Source organism: Erpetoichthys calabaricus, chromosome 4 (genome assembly GCF_900747795.2).
Source record: "Erpetoichthys calabaricus chromosome 4, fErpCal1.3, whole genome shotgun sequence".
NCBI lineage: Eukaryota > Metazoa > Chordata > Cladistia > Polypteriformes > Polypteridae > Erpetoichthys > Erpetoichthys calabaricus.
The window spans coordinates 211269942-211288014 of record NC_041397.2 but is presented as its reverse complement, the minus strand read 5'-3'; the positions used below and the strand labels follow the sequence as shown (position 1 = coordinate 211288014).

Sequence of the window (18073 nt, the reverse complement as noted above, 5' to 3'; positions counted from 1 at the left end):
GGCTCCTCATAACTGTTCATTGAAATAATTGTGCTTTAGAAAATTAAAGTACCTTTGTTTGAGAATTTTTATACAAGGAAAAGAAACTGAGATCCTAAATTGTCCCTAGAGCATGCTTGGTGTGTGGGTGTGTGTGTGCGCACCCTGTGTTGGGCTGGTGCACCAGCCCGGGGTTTGTTTCCTGCCTTGCGCCCTGTGCTGGCTGGGATTGGCTCCAGAAGACCCCCATGACCCTGTAGTTAGGATATAGCAGGTTGGATAATGGATGGATGGATGAAAAAGAAACTGTTGCAGTGTAAAAATGTCAGTAGTATTGGTGTGTAAGAGCCATCTATCACTCAGCTGTACTACAAACACAACAGAAAAAAGACCAGAATATCAAATGTAATAATCAGGCTCTAAGTTTGGATTTCTAAGACTCAACAGCAATCAATTTAGGCACTCTTTTAATCCCAGTATTTTAAAATGTAAATTGTAAAGTGGGTGCAGGTTTAGGTTTAGGACCTGATTTGCTCTAATAATTACACTATTGTATAATAGATGTCTGCGGTGGGTTGGCACCCTGCCCGGGATTGGTTCCTGCCTTGTGCCCTGTGTTGGCTGGGATTGGCTCCAGCAGACCCCCGTGACCCTGTGTTCGGATTCAGCGGGTTGGAAAAGGGATGGATGGATAATAGATGTGTATTCTATTATAAACATGTACATATACTTTCTCAATTCATTCTTTATGCTATTAGTTCTGTAGGTAAATAATGTAAATCTGTATTTCCTTGCTGTAAACTAACATACTTTCCACATTAATAATAATGTCTATGTCATAATACGGTATAAAATAATTCAAATTCATAAATACATCAACTCTAAGCAATACAGATATGCCAATTAAATAACAGTAGGCACTGGAAAAGAAACAGAAAGCATTTGAATAAGATAATGAAATCTGTGAGTATAAAGCATAAATAACACAGCCAATGCAATGGAGCCACGGGTTCCAAATAAACATATTCAAAAAAAGTTACAATACTTGAAAAATACATTATACTCTGAATGTATACATAAAATAAAATGTAATTTGAGTTCCACTATCTTTGGTATCATTTTAATAATAAAGTTTTTCTGCTTTCCAGTCTTACCAAAATTGTGCTGATCCATCTGTTAATGCACCTTAAAGTTATTTCTATCCAGGTGATTTGTGGTGCCTTCCTTTTTTGAATTATTTTGTCATCAACTCAATATTAATCCTAACAACTCTTTATAGAATCATACCCTTGGAGATATTTTATCTCAAATGAAAATACACTAAAAGCATGCACTCGGCCCAGGCAAGTGGAGCATGAGTTGTTAATCAGTATCCCTCAAAATCCCTAATACAAAATGAAACAAATGCCGCTCTATGCTACAACACAAATCATTTTTACTCCACTCAAAAGCAGTCACTGGAGCATGATTTGACTGTGAAGTCATTGGAGAGTTTCAAATCAATTTAGCACTATTTTTCAATTAAAATTAAATCAAAATTATTAAATTATTGAAAAAATGTAAAAAAAGTACAATCATAAAATAGAAACAGCAGAGTTGCATAGACTATAATACCACTGATTTCTAAAGTTCTGCAATTTTACACATTTTAAAATTGCACCCAAAATTTTTTATACACTACTGACAGTTTTTTATGTAAGCAAAAAGCTTTAAAAAAATGAACGAAAACTGCTCACGTATAAATCCGCAAGAGTTAACATTTTACCTCAAGCTAATGAATTGGTCAGTAGGACCCTGTTAAAAATTACTGCATACTGTTTCTCTGTGGATGGATAAATGGATCTAAATTAAATATGACAGGTCAATTACAGGATAATGTTGAGTTTTCATTTCATATTCAAGTTCAGCAGTTTTCGGATTCAGAGTTACAAAGATCTAATGCTCTGTTAGCCTAAATAAATCATTTATTCTTCTATTTTTAAATCTACAAAAATTGGAATATCAGGTATAAACTCACTAGAAGTCAGTAACATAAAGTCATTTAGTTTCTCATAGCTTTAAAAAAATATTAATTTTTAACATGCATGGACTGTCTACATAAACTTGACTTGACTTTGTTTTCCAAATGTTCCTTTTACCTTACACATACTTTCAAGTTCTCCTTCCTTCTAACTTAGTTTTCATTCCTTCAAATGTTTGACAAGACTCCTCTGTTCTGTGTAAATGCCATTCTAAAATAAATGACCATTTTTTTTTGTTCCCAGGAGACACATAATTTAGTTACTACATGCTTGAATCTTTAATATTGGTTTGATTTCAGTCCCCACAACATTAATGGTATAACAGTTCTTCAAAATGTTTTCAACCTTTTCAATGCTGGGTGTTTTTTTTTCTCACAACCTCACATTTTACACTTATTGTGAAAACAAGTATAATGTGAACGTAATTCATAATTACAGATTAGATCTGATATTAGCAAATTATCTTGTACTCCTTAAAAACTGAAAAATTCTACATCATATGCAAAATACTGCTACTCGTGTGCCAAAACATTAAGTCAAACTATCAAGGATATTGGATTATGGTTTTTAAAATTTATTTATTTATTTATTGATTTATTTTAATTGTAATGTAAATGTGAATAAATGTTGTACTCTTATCAATTTAAAATATATAAGCTAAGCTACCACCAACCATTTCATATATTTCATTCCACAGTGGGCCTGCTGTCATTGAAAATCCTTGATGTTACAGTTAAAAAAATCAATCTTTATCTTGCTCTCCCTCTGCCAGCTTCACAGCAATTTTCCAGGATCACCATGTTTAGCCATCTGCCAAAAACTGGTTTATTGCTAGATACTCTTCCTGATGCCAAATGTCTTTACATACCTGTTACAATAAGGAAGAAGGACTCCAGGTCACTATCACTCTCGAACAAATAAAAACTTTAAACATGAATTATACTGTAAAGAAGGGACTAAATTCTAGTTTGGAAGACTGCAATGCTTTAAGGCTTTCACTGTAACCAACACTGTAATTAGGGGGCAATTTGTGTCTTTAATTAAATGTCTGGTTAATTTACTAGTTTTTGTATGTCCTGAGTCAGTATGCTGTCAAATTACATTCATTACATTTGGTTTTAAATTAAGAACCAGTTGCCACTTTGAAGATAAACCCTTAACTAAATTAAGTTGCTGGTTGTCCTGAATTTCTGATACATGTATGCAGAATTAATAAGATACAGAAAAGTGAATTAATATTGTTATCATCTGGATCAAAGAGGTAGGTTAGTTATGTTGCTTGCTTATTTAATACTGACTAGGAGTTTAAAAAAGAGTGAATAGCAATGAACAAGTTCAGTTGTAACCAATGCTTAATGTACCGACAAGACAAAAATACTGTTTTGAGCCTATCATATTTTTTTAAAATCCTAAAGATGCCACTGATTTGGTACACTTGTATGCCTACCCTGGCAGTTATGCTTAACCACATCTTTGAACATCTTGAGCAAGATGAAAAATTTAACCAAGATGTTGATCATTCATTTTAGCAGTGGGTTCAGTACATTTTAGCCATATCTGCCCATCAAGATGCTAATGCAACATAGGGTTGTTTTAAGCTTTTTGCTTAATTTTGTGAATTGCACACAGCAAATTAGACTGAACTGTACTCTGCCATCTTAAAATTCTTTTAATGTATGCTATACACCTAACAAGGCTGTGTTCTTCTCTTTCAAGTAAAGTACATTTTGTGCATAAATGAGTATTGAACTTCATTTTATTGTCATGCAATTTTAAACATGCTGATGATGGCTAATCTACTGCTTGGTATTTTAAAATCTGAAAAATCACCTCAGGAATGTTTTATTTATGGTTTCATGAAATGGTGGCTTGCTAAATGTGAAGATAATTAAAGATATGGTCATACATTTTGGAAAGAAAAGGTCGGCAGCTCCAGGTTCTCTAACTGAAAAGACATTGAGAATATCATATACTATAAATGTTTAAGAATCCATTTTTTGATTCTACTTTGAAGACAGTTAAGAAATTCAATATTTTTCTTACACATACTGAATGAATTTAGTGTTAGTTTCTGTATTTCACAGATTTTCTATATACTGTTTTGCAGAGCGTCCTCTTCTTTGGTCTGATATGTGTTTTTGGAAAACTGTATGGCAAAGCTAAACTTGTAAACTGCAAAACTCAGCTGGTCCTGCAACATAGGTTCAAAGAAGAGGGGCTATTGTGGAACAGCTAAATGCACTAGAAATGTTTAATGAAATTCCTAATGATCATGCATATTTCTTGAACTAAACTTGTGATTTATCCTTATTGTATGTTAAATTTATAAAAAAACTATTCTACAGAATAAAAGTCGTGCAGTACCTTTCAGAAATTAGTTAAACACTAATAGTTGAGAATAGTTCAGCAAGAAATTAAATGAGTTAGTTATATCAAATAAAATAGTTACATTGTTTTAATAATGAATTTCATTTATTTACATATACATGCATTAGAATAGAAACATTATGACCCAAGAATGAAACACATATTGCTATAATCAATCAATACAATCAATCCAGTAAACCACAGAAAGGAATAAGATGTTTAAACAACACTGAAAACACCCCCCTTACCCAATACAAATAACTAATTTGTAACAAAAACCCCACAATGTTTTAAACAATACAACGAAGTATAATTACAGGAGTTAAAAACAAACCAGATTTATTACAAAATAATATTAATGAATTCTTCTAAAGAATCTGTAAAGAGTTCAACAAAAAAACTGTGATTGCTTCTAGTTTTAGGAAATACAAGATATTGTTTTACCAAGGAGTTATGAGGGATTCTTCCAGCTAGCAAGACTAGTCAATGTGCTTAAAATATAGCAAAAGAAAGATAGTGAGATTATCGTTAGTCTGATCCCATCTAATATACTGTAACTCCGAACACTGCTTTAATAGAATGTTGGATGATTGTAAGTCCAATGCTATCTGATTGACAAGAACTCACCTTTTCTCAAAAAGTTTTCCATTTAGGATATCCACAAAATGTTTGCCTAGTAAGGCCAGAACTACATGGCATTTGCATTGTTACAATTAGGGCCCATTCCCTGAAACATTTTGAGTAATTTTAATCTGGATAAATGTGAATATTATGAATAATCAAATTTGGCTATTTATATGAGTTATTGATAGAGTGAACTCTTTCCCAGTGTTGCTAAGATCTTAGTGGGAAGCACTATGATACTGATTGAAAAATATGGAAATACTTCCAATACTGTTGTCTTTAATAATTAAAAAGATTTCCAAGAGTGTATATTGATGGAGGATTAGGGATTAATTGAAGACTATGAAAGTTAGGGAAATTCTGTATAACAAAGTTCACATCTTGTAAACCGAGAAGTAAGAGATTTGAGAGAATTCTGTATTTGCAATGGATTTCATCAAAATGTTAAAAAAACAATGTCAATATAAAGATCTCTGAAGGATGAGATACACAAAAACTTTTTTGAGTTAAATACTTTATAACTGAAGGAGGGCTGGAATGCAAAATTATAATGTAAAGTAGCAGCAGACAATAATGTCTCTGCTTTAATGTGTTCTCTATATTGGTTCCATATTATGAGTGAATGAAGCACAATCTATTTACTAGCAAACTGTTAGTAAGTATTGAGAACTTGTGCATATAGAGCACAGATCAAGGAGGACTTCTTAAAAGATTTTCTTCCCAGAATCAACCAAGTAAGTGCATTTTTAGCACTTTCTGCATCCTTCGATTGTATTAAATTATGTAAATCCTCAACACAATAGTACAGTCATAAGTCAGGCAGTGTCATGCCACCTTCTTCGATCTACAGAAAGTAGTATCATTCTGTGATTATGTGGCTTTTCATATAAACAAGCTAACAACAGAATCAACCTTTTTAAAGAATGTTTTTCTAAAAAATATGAAAAAACTCTGAGAAAAAATAGTTTGGAAAGGTTTTGCATTTTAACAAATGTAGGGAGACCTAAAGAGTTTGGCAAACTAAATACAAACATGTAATTTAAAACTGTGATTCACATGGCAAAAATAATTTATCGTTTAAAAATAATTCTTCACTTTATACAACCTACAGTAAATTATATCTTTCTTATAGTGTGGTGAATACTGCACCACCCAAGACTGCAGTTTTTTAGTTGATTTTAATGTAAATTATACAGTCTTCACTAGTGTTGATCAGCGAATTTCGCCAAAATGTTATTCACAGCAAATTGGCTGCATTTGCATTTGCCCTTGTTTGTCAAATTATTTACTGATAATTCAGCCAGTTTAGAAGAACTCTTTTACCCAGCGCCCCATAACGCTTTGCGAGGCTAGCTCACTATCCCTCGGAGCTGTAAATTGGATGGGACCAACCCCCAGGTATACAATGCTGATGCATTACAGACTCTGTGGAACTTAGTGGTAGAACAGATAAGTAAAAAAAATTATTTTTATGAAACATATATATCATAAATAATGAGTTATCTCTGTTTGTCACCAAATGTGCAGGTCGATCTTCTGGTTCCACATCAGTATAAGAGAAGGAGTACCATGCCCTACGCATGCATAATTAGTCATGTGAAGATAAAAAAACAAACCTTGAAGGAGCCTGACGAAAAATACAAGACACATGAAATGATAACAATAATGAAAGATTTACTACTATTTACAAGACTTTTCTATCTATTTAATAGAAGAAAAAGTGCAATGACAGTTTGGAGAACCTTCAAAAAATAAAATGAGTCAGAGGTTTAAATCATGACAGGACACTTTGAATTTTCTTCCTTTAGAAGACCTACATATTTTGACTATGCTTTCGGGATTTCCACTTTGTTTTGACAAAATACTGTATATGATTGCTCGTCTGTGACTGCATTGTTTCTTCTTTGATCTCATGGAAGCACGGTAGTGCAGTGGTTGGTACTGCTGCTGCACAGCTCGGGCTCACCTTTTTTGCCACAATAATTGGTCCACTATAGTTGGCAGACATTTCCCTAGCCCTCAGGGACACTTTAAACATGCTTGAACCATTATAATCCAGTCAAATCTACTTCAGTTAGTCCTTCTTCATTCACTTCAATGTAGTTTGCTGATATTCACGAACACTTTTGTGATTTCTCCAAACTCCAGGCGAAGTGAACACCATTGAGTTTAGTCATCACTAGTCTTCACCCTATAATTTATTGTTTTTAATTTTTGTGTTTATTTCTTGAATTTTTCCAAGATACTGTAAAAAATATGCTTACATAAAGTAAAATTACTTTGTTTCTTGCAGGATCCATCTAGAAAACAATCTGACCTTACTTTGATCTTTTGAATACTGAATTTTTATTAAGATTAAGATTGTCTTTTTGATTTATTTAAATGCATTTCCTATCCTTTCAAGTTGTGCACACTACACAATAAGTGAGCCTCTGTTGGCAATATATACACAGTTTATGATTCTATATTCTTAATATAAATGAAGAGGGCCACCAGTTGAAACAAAGCAACGCATGAGTTATCTTCCCTTATTTATAATGTATACTGTATTTCATGCTGACTAACCAAGATGCAATCCCAATTTTGCATGCTACTGTATCAATGAAACATTTGACTTCAGGATTAAATTTCCCTGCGGGTAGAATTAAATGGTTTTTGAAATGCTAAGCAAATAATGTAAAATCCTTTGTTACTTTTGCTGCCTTTGTTTCTTGTTCTCAGAAGTAAAAGTTCTCCTTGTCATGGAAACAGATATGTACTGATAGATAGATACTGTTTTTTTCCTTATAACAACATGTGTTTTTCCCCCATTAATTCACTCCTCCTAAAGTTATACATCTACTTCTATGTAGTCTTTCACTTAAAACTTTATCTTACATTTTCAGTGTTTGTTCCCTTTATACTTCTTTTCTACTGTATGTCTGAAAAGTTTGTAAAAATGTTTAATTACTGTATGGTTTGTTTATTTGGCTAAGTACTCCAATATATAAAACTGAGTAATGGAAAAATATCACATTGTACAGACTACAAGGGACTACTGCTAAAGAAAAATATACATTAAAAGTTATCTCCTTTCCAAAACAGAGTTTAGAGAACAACAAATAAGAGATAGTTTAGAGAAGAACAGGCTGTTCAGACTAGTCAACTTGTTAATTTCAATTAAGTTAGTTCTCCAGAGGTCCTTATGCTATGTAATATGATACCTTGCAGTGCATGTTAGAGGCCTGCTTACTTATTTGAGTGAAAAGAGTTCTGTTTTAGCTCATCTGGATAAGCTTACACTTATGACTGAGAGGCCCTGGGTCCACGGCCAGCTTCTTCATGTGATGACGTGAAATGGAGAGAGGCAGGACACTGAGTTATTTCTTTTTAGTTACACTCTGAGTGAAGAAATAGTTTACAACAGTAATGCAAAATTTATCTTTCACTATCTTCTATCTATGCCAGAACTAATTTTGAAGCAACCAATGTGACCTCTTAATCACTTTTTGCTGAAAACAAACACATTAAAATTCTCTGGTCTTTCTTCATAGCCCATGTCTTTCAGTCCTCAATTAAGTCTAGCAGCTCTTCTATTAGCTTTTGTCTTTTTCATAATATTGAGACCAAAATTTTTCTGAAAGTTACAGTACTTTCACAGTTTAAGCATAAACTCTCTTAACCCCTACTCCAAACAACGTGATGTGTGACTCAGGATCCTACTAGCCTTTAAATTTGCTCAAGTACAAAGAATTTTATTTTTGACAGTTATGAATCCACTAAGTGACAGATGATCATTGGATATACCACAAACACAGAAACAGAATCATATAATTATTTTTAGTATTTTACTTTCTCTGTCATTATTCCATTCTGAGGGTGGTGTGCCACATGTTTTGGTCTCAATCCGACTAAAGTCTTTCACAAAAGGTAAACATCTACATGAAGGCATCAATAAGTTTGTTCTAGCAGAATTTCTTCATTTAAATAGCAAATCTCACAGAATAAAACTGCTATACCAACAAGCAACCAAAAATAGTTTTTAGTCAAAACCTAAAAAAAGGGTCAAGAACCAAATTATCAACCACACAATTACCAAGGCTGAAATGCGACACAAAAATCAAGGCTGAAAAATATATAGACAAGGATCAAAGAACAAGAGCATTCAAAACATATTCAAAACGGAATAGGCAAAAAAAGGTTTGTTTTGGAATTCAGCAGTTTGTATAAGGAAGCAACATTTCTGAGGAACTTTTAACCCCCAACGATTAATTGAACAAGGATTCTGACCTCCGAAGACACCCCCCCTAGAGGCACAAAGGCAGCACTAGCAACCAAAGCACATAACAGAGTAGGTTAAAATCCACAGCCCAATATGGCAGTGAAAATGGTAATAACAAAAACAGAATTAAGGGTTATTTATGGATACTAATGATAGATTTATAATCTAGAGCACTCAAAACCCTCAATAAAAGTGTAATTGAACTAAAAGAGAATGGGGTAGTTGTTAATAAGAAGTCCAATACAACAAAGACCGAAAAGTCCTTCTTTACACATGGAGTGATGGAAAAGCAGATCAAACAACAGAGGTTTGTAGTTGAGGTGGAAACCTTAGCAACTTTCAAAAAGTATCTGGATGAGATATTGGAACAATTTAGTTATTTGCTAACCAGATCAGCTTGACTTCTTTTGTTGTCAAAGCTCCTATATAAAATGTGTCATAAGCACCGCATAAAAAGTACACTTTGTCATCACACAAAAATGATCTTTAGTTTGAAAAGAATGAAAAAGAAGCAATGACATTTCATAACTACACCTCACAGGTGTTACATGGCATGATAACTGTCTGAGAATTATAGGGGCAAAAGATCAGAAGATGATTTTCATAGATGAATATGTTGTCAGGGGCAGCAAACAATCAAAACTAAGAGATCAGAAATTAATCAGGCCACCAAGAATCATAGGAAAAGACATTATTCAGGAGTTAAAGGTGAAATGAAAGCCAAAAACCGGTAATCAATGCTAACATTAGGACCTACTTGGACAATAAGCTAACTGCACTAAAGAGATACAAAATGTAGAGTATCCTCCGACAGATGGAACATTTTACAGTCATTGTGTATTTATAGTGTCACTTCCAGAATGTCACAGGCATGACGGTCTAGGTCACATGACACATCCTAACAGTGTCATGTAAACAAAGAAACTCAAGAGAGCTATAGACTTAAACTAAAATTAAGTCTAAATGAGAAAAAAAAATGAAAAACCGAATATACACACAAAGAAACATTTATAGAGATTAAAAGACAACCTTAAAAGACAGTAATATAAAACGCCTTTTCACATTTTCAGAATTTATCATACTGTGTTCGTAGGTACTATAAGCCATAGATAACATGTAAATAAAACAAGCTGTAGCTTACCTTACATAAAGGGAACGCTTCTGATTGGTTCGTAGGGATCCTGATCCAGAGCTCATGCTGTGATTCATCATCTGCTCCCGTAAATCATGGATTTTTGCTTCAAACCGCCCGTATTCTGAAAGAAGAAAGTGAACTTTTTTTAAGAAAAGCTTATGATTTGGAAATGAGCTTCCTTTTATAACTTGACTGTAAAATGTTATTTTTATTAAATATATCCACTACTGTTGCAGGGATGATCACAAAATAATTTCCTTCATAATAATCATGTAAGGTGAAAGACAAATCATAGCAAACTGGTATACTAAGCTTTCCAATATTGATAGCTGGCTTATAGCACCACATTATGGAAAAGAAATCAAGTCCATAAAGCAATTCGGCCCATCAGTGATCTGAATCTGAATCTGAAAACACAATTCCTAATTGCCCAATCATTTTCTGTAAGACCTCGTCTTACAGTGTTTGCTTGACTGGAAAGTTCTAATGATTTCTTGCTCACACACACATTTTTCTTTGTGGAAAATGAGACGATTCAACAAATTCTAATTTACTGCACATATATTGTATTGGAAATCATTTTCTAGTCTCCTGGGGTTTGTAATTACTCTTCGTGTATATCTCTGTAAATCGGATCACTGACATTGTTTGTTTTAAAGGAAAGCTGTTTTCTTTTTGGTTAAAAGAAGACAGTACATGTACTTGAAAAATAAATAAGTGTAATGCATCTTTTAACAGAAAAATAATCCTATTTTGAAGTGAGTGGAAGGGGGGCTTGGCAGTTAGTGCTGCTGCCTTATAGCTTCAGAAGACTGGGCTCACATCCTGCCTGTGTGGAATACCCCACTCATGGTTTCATCCCATTTCTGAGAGATTTCTAAGTTAAATTAATTGGGATTTCTAAAATTATCCAAAAAGTGTGGGTGTGTGTGAATGTGCCCTGGATAAGTGGGTGAAAAAATTAATAGATGGTTAAATTTTGACAGTCAAAATGAAGAATTACTGAAAGAAATAAACTGGTACATGCTAAAAACACAGGCTGGAAAATTCACATTTTTTGACTTTACTAATATTGTGCTGCCAAATTTCTTTAGAGAGATAAAAAAATATTTAAACCATCACAAACAAAGCATAGTGTAGTTTGCAATGTCATGTTAGCTTACTTGAATTAATGCACCGATTTGTACATCTCTCTCCCACATTTATATACAATGTAGAAAATGAATAAATTACCAAACTGGACTGCATTTTGCTACTTATTCAGCAGGCGTCAAATATGCATTACAAAAATCAGGATACGTACAACATACATAAGTGCTTGAGAAGACAGTGCGACCTTAAAAGCAATTGTTAAACTACAATAAATGCAATACCGCAGTTAACAGCTGGGCTAGGCAACTAATGAGTAATCTATACTGATGTGCACCATAAATCAAGGGCAGACAGGTTCAGGGAAATCCCTTTGACATTTACCGTAGAGCCAAGTGGTTGAAAATCCCAAGTTGTCAAAGTGAGAGGATTTCTGATACTGAGGATAAACTAACTTGTGAGAGGCAAGGATGAGAATAATCCAATCTTTCTAGCTTCTTTAATGACAGGAAGCACAGTGAGAAGGCAAGCTTAGGAAGAAACAATGTCTTTGGGGAATAATAAATGAACAGACGTGAGGCTAAGGTAGTGGGTAGCACAGCCATGCAGGACTAAAGATTGGAAGAGGGTGTTTGTTACTGGATTGTAACAGCAATGAGAAGCTATAGAGTTTTTTCAAGAGTTTTAAATAGGTGAGTAGTGCAAACAGAGTGTGGAATAGAACAGACCAGAAGAGAAATAACATTCTGTAGGTTAGAGAGGCTAAATATCAGTTACTGGGTGTGCTATTGTAGACAGAGCAAAACCATGAACAAGAAGCTTAAGAGGGTTCAATTCTTAGTTGCAATTCTGACCAGCAGGCCACACTGAGTTGAATGATCTTGTGAATTTTGTTAAAAAAGATAGTTGAAAGGCTAGGTCCATGAAAAGATTTGTTGAGGTTTTATTCATGTTTCATTTCAAAAAAAGTTTTTTAGGTGCATTTTAAGTATACATTAGCATAAACCGCACAGTAGCAATGGAATATAGATAGGTTGTGAGAATATATAAATAACATTGAAGAGAATATTTATGTTTGTACTGCCAAATGTCATACAGCATAAACAGGAATATATTTTAAAAATACAATCAATCTGAATTGCTTTTTTTCTACAGCTTTAGGCTCAGTCATCATTTCACATCCAACAAACTTTATAAAATTAATACCAAGGGTTAAGATCATCACATTTTCTTTCATCTTTCCATGAATATAAAGTAAATTTGCAGAAGATATACACACAGTATCTGTTCAAAGTTTCAAAAATTAATACAATTCCTTATGCTGTACCGAATTTGATTTTTACATCCAGATTTTCTTTCAAGGAACTCACATTTTGAAATTTAGAAAATCTTGTAATTTCAGTCACACATGTTAAGCAAATTTATTTACCAATTTTAACCAAATTTATTTAAAAGTAAAATTATATTTTCTTGGAAAATGATGTGAACTATATCTACAAGGACTATTTAAACGTATGAACATGAGATTTGTGTACAAAAATTGAAAATATCTGCAGTTGATAATACAAAATGAATAAACAAGGTGTCCTTTATGTGTTGACTGTGTTTTTAAAGTATGTTCATCTTCTGGTATACTTCGTACATTTAAATGAATTGTATTTTGTAGGTTTTGGTGTGATTTTAAGCTTGATAAAATTTACAGAAAGAGTAAAAGCTTACATATGGATAAAGAGCAGTAAAATGTTTTGGGCTATAGTCAGAAAACATTTCCATGACAATAATGACTCTATAAAACTAAAATAAAAAAAATCACTTTAACAAGACAGTGCAATGCAAACTGGAAAAAAACTTGTTTCAGTAAAATACATTTTAATATCATTATAGCCTGACAAGCAACAATATTGGGTATTAATTCCAGCAATAGACATTAAAAAATAAAACTAAACACCCTTCATGACTAACAGAGGACAAATTTAATAGTATTATATTAGCTGAATGACTGAAATGTGACTGTTCTCTGTCTCAGGTCAACTAGTATGGAATTAAGGCTTGCAAAGTTGGCTGCAGTTAAAAAAATATTGATGGGTAGCATAAAGACAAGATGGCATGTTTCAATTATGTACTTCCGAAGAAAATGGAAGGATTACCAAGGATGAACAACAGTACGTTAAATATTTTTTTCAAATCGGGCTTCACCACTAAGAAGACAGTACAAAAGTAAAACAAACAAATGAGTAAATAAAAAGGATAATGATGGCATAGTCAGTATAATCATCAATATTAAAATGATCCTTAAAAAAAAAAGCCTTAGCTTTTCAAGATGTAGTTTCAATTGATGTGGTTTTCATTGCTAACCATGGAATGAAACTGAAAAAAATAATCAGGCAAAAGCAAAAGGTTCAGTGTCTTTACAAGGAATATGTCAAATACAAAAGAATGTCAGAATATCTAATAAAAAAAATCAAATCTGTAGTCTGCATTATGCCATGGTATCTGAAAACATAAAATGATAAAAATTGCAACATATTGAAAAACCAACTAAAAGGTAAAAATCAAGTCAAAAACTAAGATTCACAACAGTGTGTAAATAACACTTTTCTACATAATCTGCAAAAGGTATTGCTTGTCTAAGTAACTCCTAACATTTGTGTCTGAAAGCTTTACAGTAAAGAAAACTAACAGCTTAATGCAAGATATCAAGCACCTGCACATTTGCCTAATGAAGCAATCACATTAAATGTCAGGGAACTGTTCAATTCCATATAAAAATAATCCTCTAACTGGATGATTTTACAGCAACTCTGCCAAATGTAGGAGTTCTCAGTGGACTCCATCTACTAACTCTTCCATATGTCCTTTCACTCATTCTGCATATTGCCTGGTACACTGATCCATTGAGTCATAAGATTAGAAGTGCTGCATGTCTTCGGATGATGAAATGTTAGACAATTTAGATTTTTAACCTTACACATCATTTAGTGCTACATCACCTCTAAACTGGATAAGCAGGTTACAAAATGAATCAGTTGATGAACATTATGTAATGTTTAAAGACATTTCTGTAATAAACAATGGCTGAAATATTTGATGTGTAAAATATTACAAAGTGTATGAATAGCTTTATGAAATGGAATTTTGTAGTAATTCCCTAACTTTCATTCAGAATTTAATTGTGGGTTTTCCTGCTAGTCTGATATCCTGCAAAAACATTTTAAAACAAGTAGAACTTAAAAATTGTAGGATTGTTCAAGATGTGCTGTCTTACAGTTCTGAAAAGTTGTGTTTGTTCCCAGATCCAGAGTGACATTTGTACATTTTTTGCTATGTCTGTATATTTTTCCTTTAAATATCCACATAGATTTGTACAAACAAGATCAACAGATTAAGCAAATTTGACACTGTACAGTTATAAGCAGCTGCCATTTTATGGACAAGTCCCGTTTATGTACTTCCTGTTGATGCTGAAATGGATATTTGGATGAATGAATAAAGCAGTTGTTTTGACCCATCATGCACAATTTCATATTTATTATGTCGGATGGACATTAATAATTTGTACTAGCAGCCATTGCTTTCCTCCTGGTCTAATTTGCTGAGCTTAAGTGATTATGAAGATGTCATGATAAAAGAAACAATTTTATAATGTTTTAATTAAGAAAATTCGTAAATGATTTGGGTTGTCCTTTTTAAATTTTAAACAATATCACAATAAGAAGATTAGTACCATCAAAATTAAGTTCAATGGCTTCATATTATTTATTATTTGGTCATACTCTAACAATAGTAAAACATTTCTTTAGAGTATATTACAGTTTGTATATTCAATTATCTGTGTGACCTATCTAAGACGGGTTGAAATCTAAGTAATCAACATAGACCTAAGCATTAACGTTTGTAGTACAACATTTATTGGAATGTATTTTGTAATGCATGCTGTAATAAAACACATTGGATTTGTCATTCCAGCAGATGTTGCATCACAAACATTAGATAGACAGATAGATAGATAGATACTTTATTAATCCCAATGGGAAATTCACATTCTCCAGCAGCAGAATAATGATACAATAAATAATATTAAATTAAAGAATGATAATAATGCAGGTGAAAAAACAGGCAATAACTTTGTATAATGTTAAATGTTAACGTTTACACCCCCGGGTGGAATTGAAGAGTCGCATAGTTTGGGGGAGGAACGATCTCCTCAATCTGTCAGTGGAGCAGGACAGTGACAGCAGTCTGTCGCTGAAGCTGCTCTTCTGTCTGGAGACGATACTATTTAGTGGATGCAGTGGATTCTCCATAATTGATAGGAGCCTACTGAGCGCCCTTCGCTCTGCCACAGATGTTAAACTGTCCAGCTCCATGCCAACAATAGAGCCTGCCTTCCTCACCAGTTTGTCCAGGTGTGAGGCGTCTTTCTTCTTAATGCTGCCTCCCCAGCACACCACCGCGTAGAAGAGGGTGCTCACCACAACTGTCTGATAGAACATCTGCAGCATCTTATTGCAGATGTTGAAGGATGCCAGCCTTCTAAGGAAGTATAGTCGGCTCTGTCCTTTCTTGCACAGCGCATCAGTATTGGCAGTCCAGTCTAATTTATCATCCAGCTGCACTCCCAGATATTTATAGGTCTGCACCATCTGCACACAGTCACCTTTGATGATCACAGGGTCTATGAGGGGTCTGGGCCTCCTAAAATCCACGACCAACTCCTTGGTTTTGCTGGTGTTCAGTTGTAGGTGGTTTGAGTCGCACCATTTAACAAAGTCATTGATTAGGTCCCTATACTCATCCTCCAGCCCATTCCTGATGTAGCCCACGATAGCAGTGTCATCAGCGAACTTTTGCACATGGCAGGACTCCGAGTTGTATTGGAAGTCCGATGTATATAGGCTGAACAGGACCGGAGAAAGTACAGTCCCTTGTGGCGCTCCTGTGTTACTGACCACAATGTCAGACGTGCAGTTCCCAAGACGCACATACTGAGGTCTGTCTTTAAGATAGTCCACGATCCATGCCACTAGGTATGAATCTAATCCCATCTCTGTCAGCTTGTCTCTAAGGAGCAGAGGTTGGATTGTGTTGAAGGCGCTAGAGAAGTCTAGAAACATAATTCTTACAGCACCACTGCCTCTGTCCAAGTGAGAGAGGGATCGGTGTAGCATATAGATGATGGCATCCTCCTCTCCCACCTTCTCCTGATATGCAAACTGCAGAGGGTCAAGGACGTGTTGAACCTGTGGCCTAAGGTGGTGAAGCAGCAGCCTCTCCATGGTCTTCATCACATGTGATATCAGAGCAACAGGCCGAAAGTCATTCAGCTCACTAGGACGTGATACCTTTGGGACTGGGGTGATACAAGATGTTTTCCAAAGCCTCGGGACTCTCCCCTGTTCCAGGCTCAGGTTGAAGATGCGCTGTAGAGGACCCCCCAGCTCCGATGCACAGACCTTCAGCAGTCGTGGCGATACTCCATCTGGACCCGCTGCTTTACTGGCACGAAGTCTCCTCAGCTCTCTGCTCACTTGTGCTGTTGTAATTATGGGTGGGGATGTCTCCCCTATGCTGGTATCAGCAGAAGGATGTGTGGAGGGTGCAGTACTCTGAGATGAGAGTGAGAGTGGGTTAGGGTGGTCAAACCTGTTAAAGAAGTTGTTCATTTGGTTTGCTCTCTTCACGTCTCTCTCGATGGTGGTACCCCGCTTCGAGCTGCAGCCAGTGATGATCTTCATCCCATCCCACACTTCCTTCATTCTGTTATTCTGCAACTTCTGCTCCAGCTTTCTCCTGTACTGCTCCTTCGCCGCCCTGAGCTGGACTCGGAGTTCCTTCTGCACGCGCTTGAGCTCATGCTGATCACCGTCTTTAAAAGCCCTTTTCTTCTGGTTCAAAAGGCCCTTGATGTCACTTGTAATCCATGGCTTGTTGTTAGCATAGCAGCGTACAGTTCTTACTGGAACTACAATGTCCATACAGAAGTTGATGTAGTCAGTAGTGCAGTCAACAACTTCATCAATGTTCTCACTATGAGATCCCTGCAGGATATCCCAGTCTGTAGTTCCAAAACATTCTCTCAGAGTATTCTCAGCCTCCGGGGTCCACTTCCTGAATGATCATGTGGTTACAGGTAGGACTCTAACTTTTGGTTTATAGTGAGGCTGAAGCAGAACCAGGTTATGATCTGCTTTCCCAAGCGCAGGCAGCGGGGTGGCGCTGTATGTGTCTTTAACGTTTGCATACAGTAAATCAATAGTCTTATTTCCCCGGGTGTTACAGTCCACATACTGGGAGAAGGCAGGTAATGTTTTGTCCAGTGTCACATGGTTAAAGTCCCCAGCGATTAGCACAAGCGCCTCAGGGTGCTGCTTTTATAAACAGTGCTTTTATAAATCCCATACCAAATGGCACATAATAAATACATACGCATTGCATTTATCATTCCAGCAGATATCATGACAAATGTAATGCATGTTATTGTATTAATACAAACGTTTGTAATGTGCCTTCTGTTGGAATGAAAGAGATATAGCAAACAGACAGGCACAGAGATACAGAGTCACTTGTCCTTTCACTAAAGTGGAATAATCTGGCAAG

At 34.9% G+C, this 18073-nt stretch overlaps 1 protein-coding gene across 37 annotated transcripts in view; it reads right to left on the bottom strand.

Moving 5' to 3' along the window:
* dlg2 (discs, large homolog 2 (Drosophila)) overlaps positions 1-18073 on the bottom strand; it is a 1641316-nt gene that overhangs the window by 161164 nt on the left and 1462079 nt on the right. For all 37 annotated transcript variants that reach the window (XM_051926947.1, XM_051926951.1, XM_051926957.1 and 34 more), the window contains one exon: positions 10394-10508. In XM_051926947.1, coding sequence (XP_051782907.1) covers positions 10394-10508 — 115 coding nt within the window. The remainder of the gene's footprint in view (positions 1-10393; positions 10509-18073) is intronic.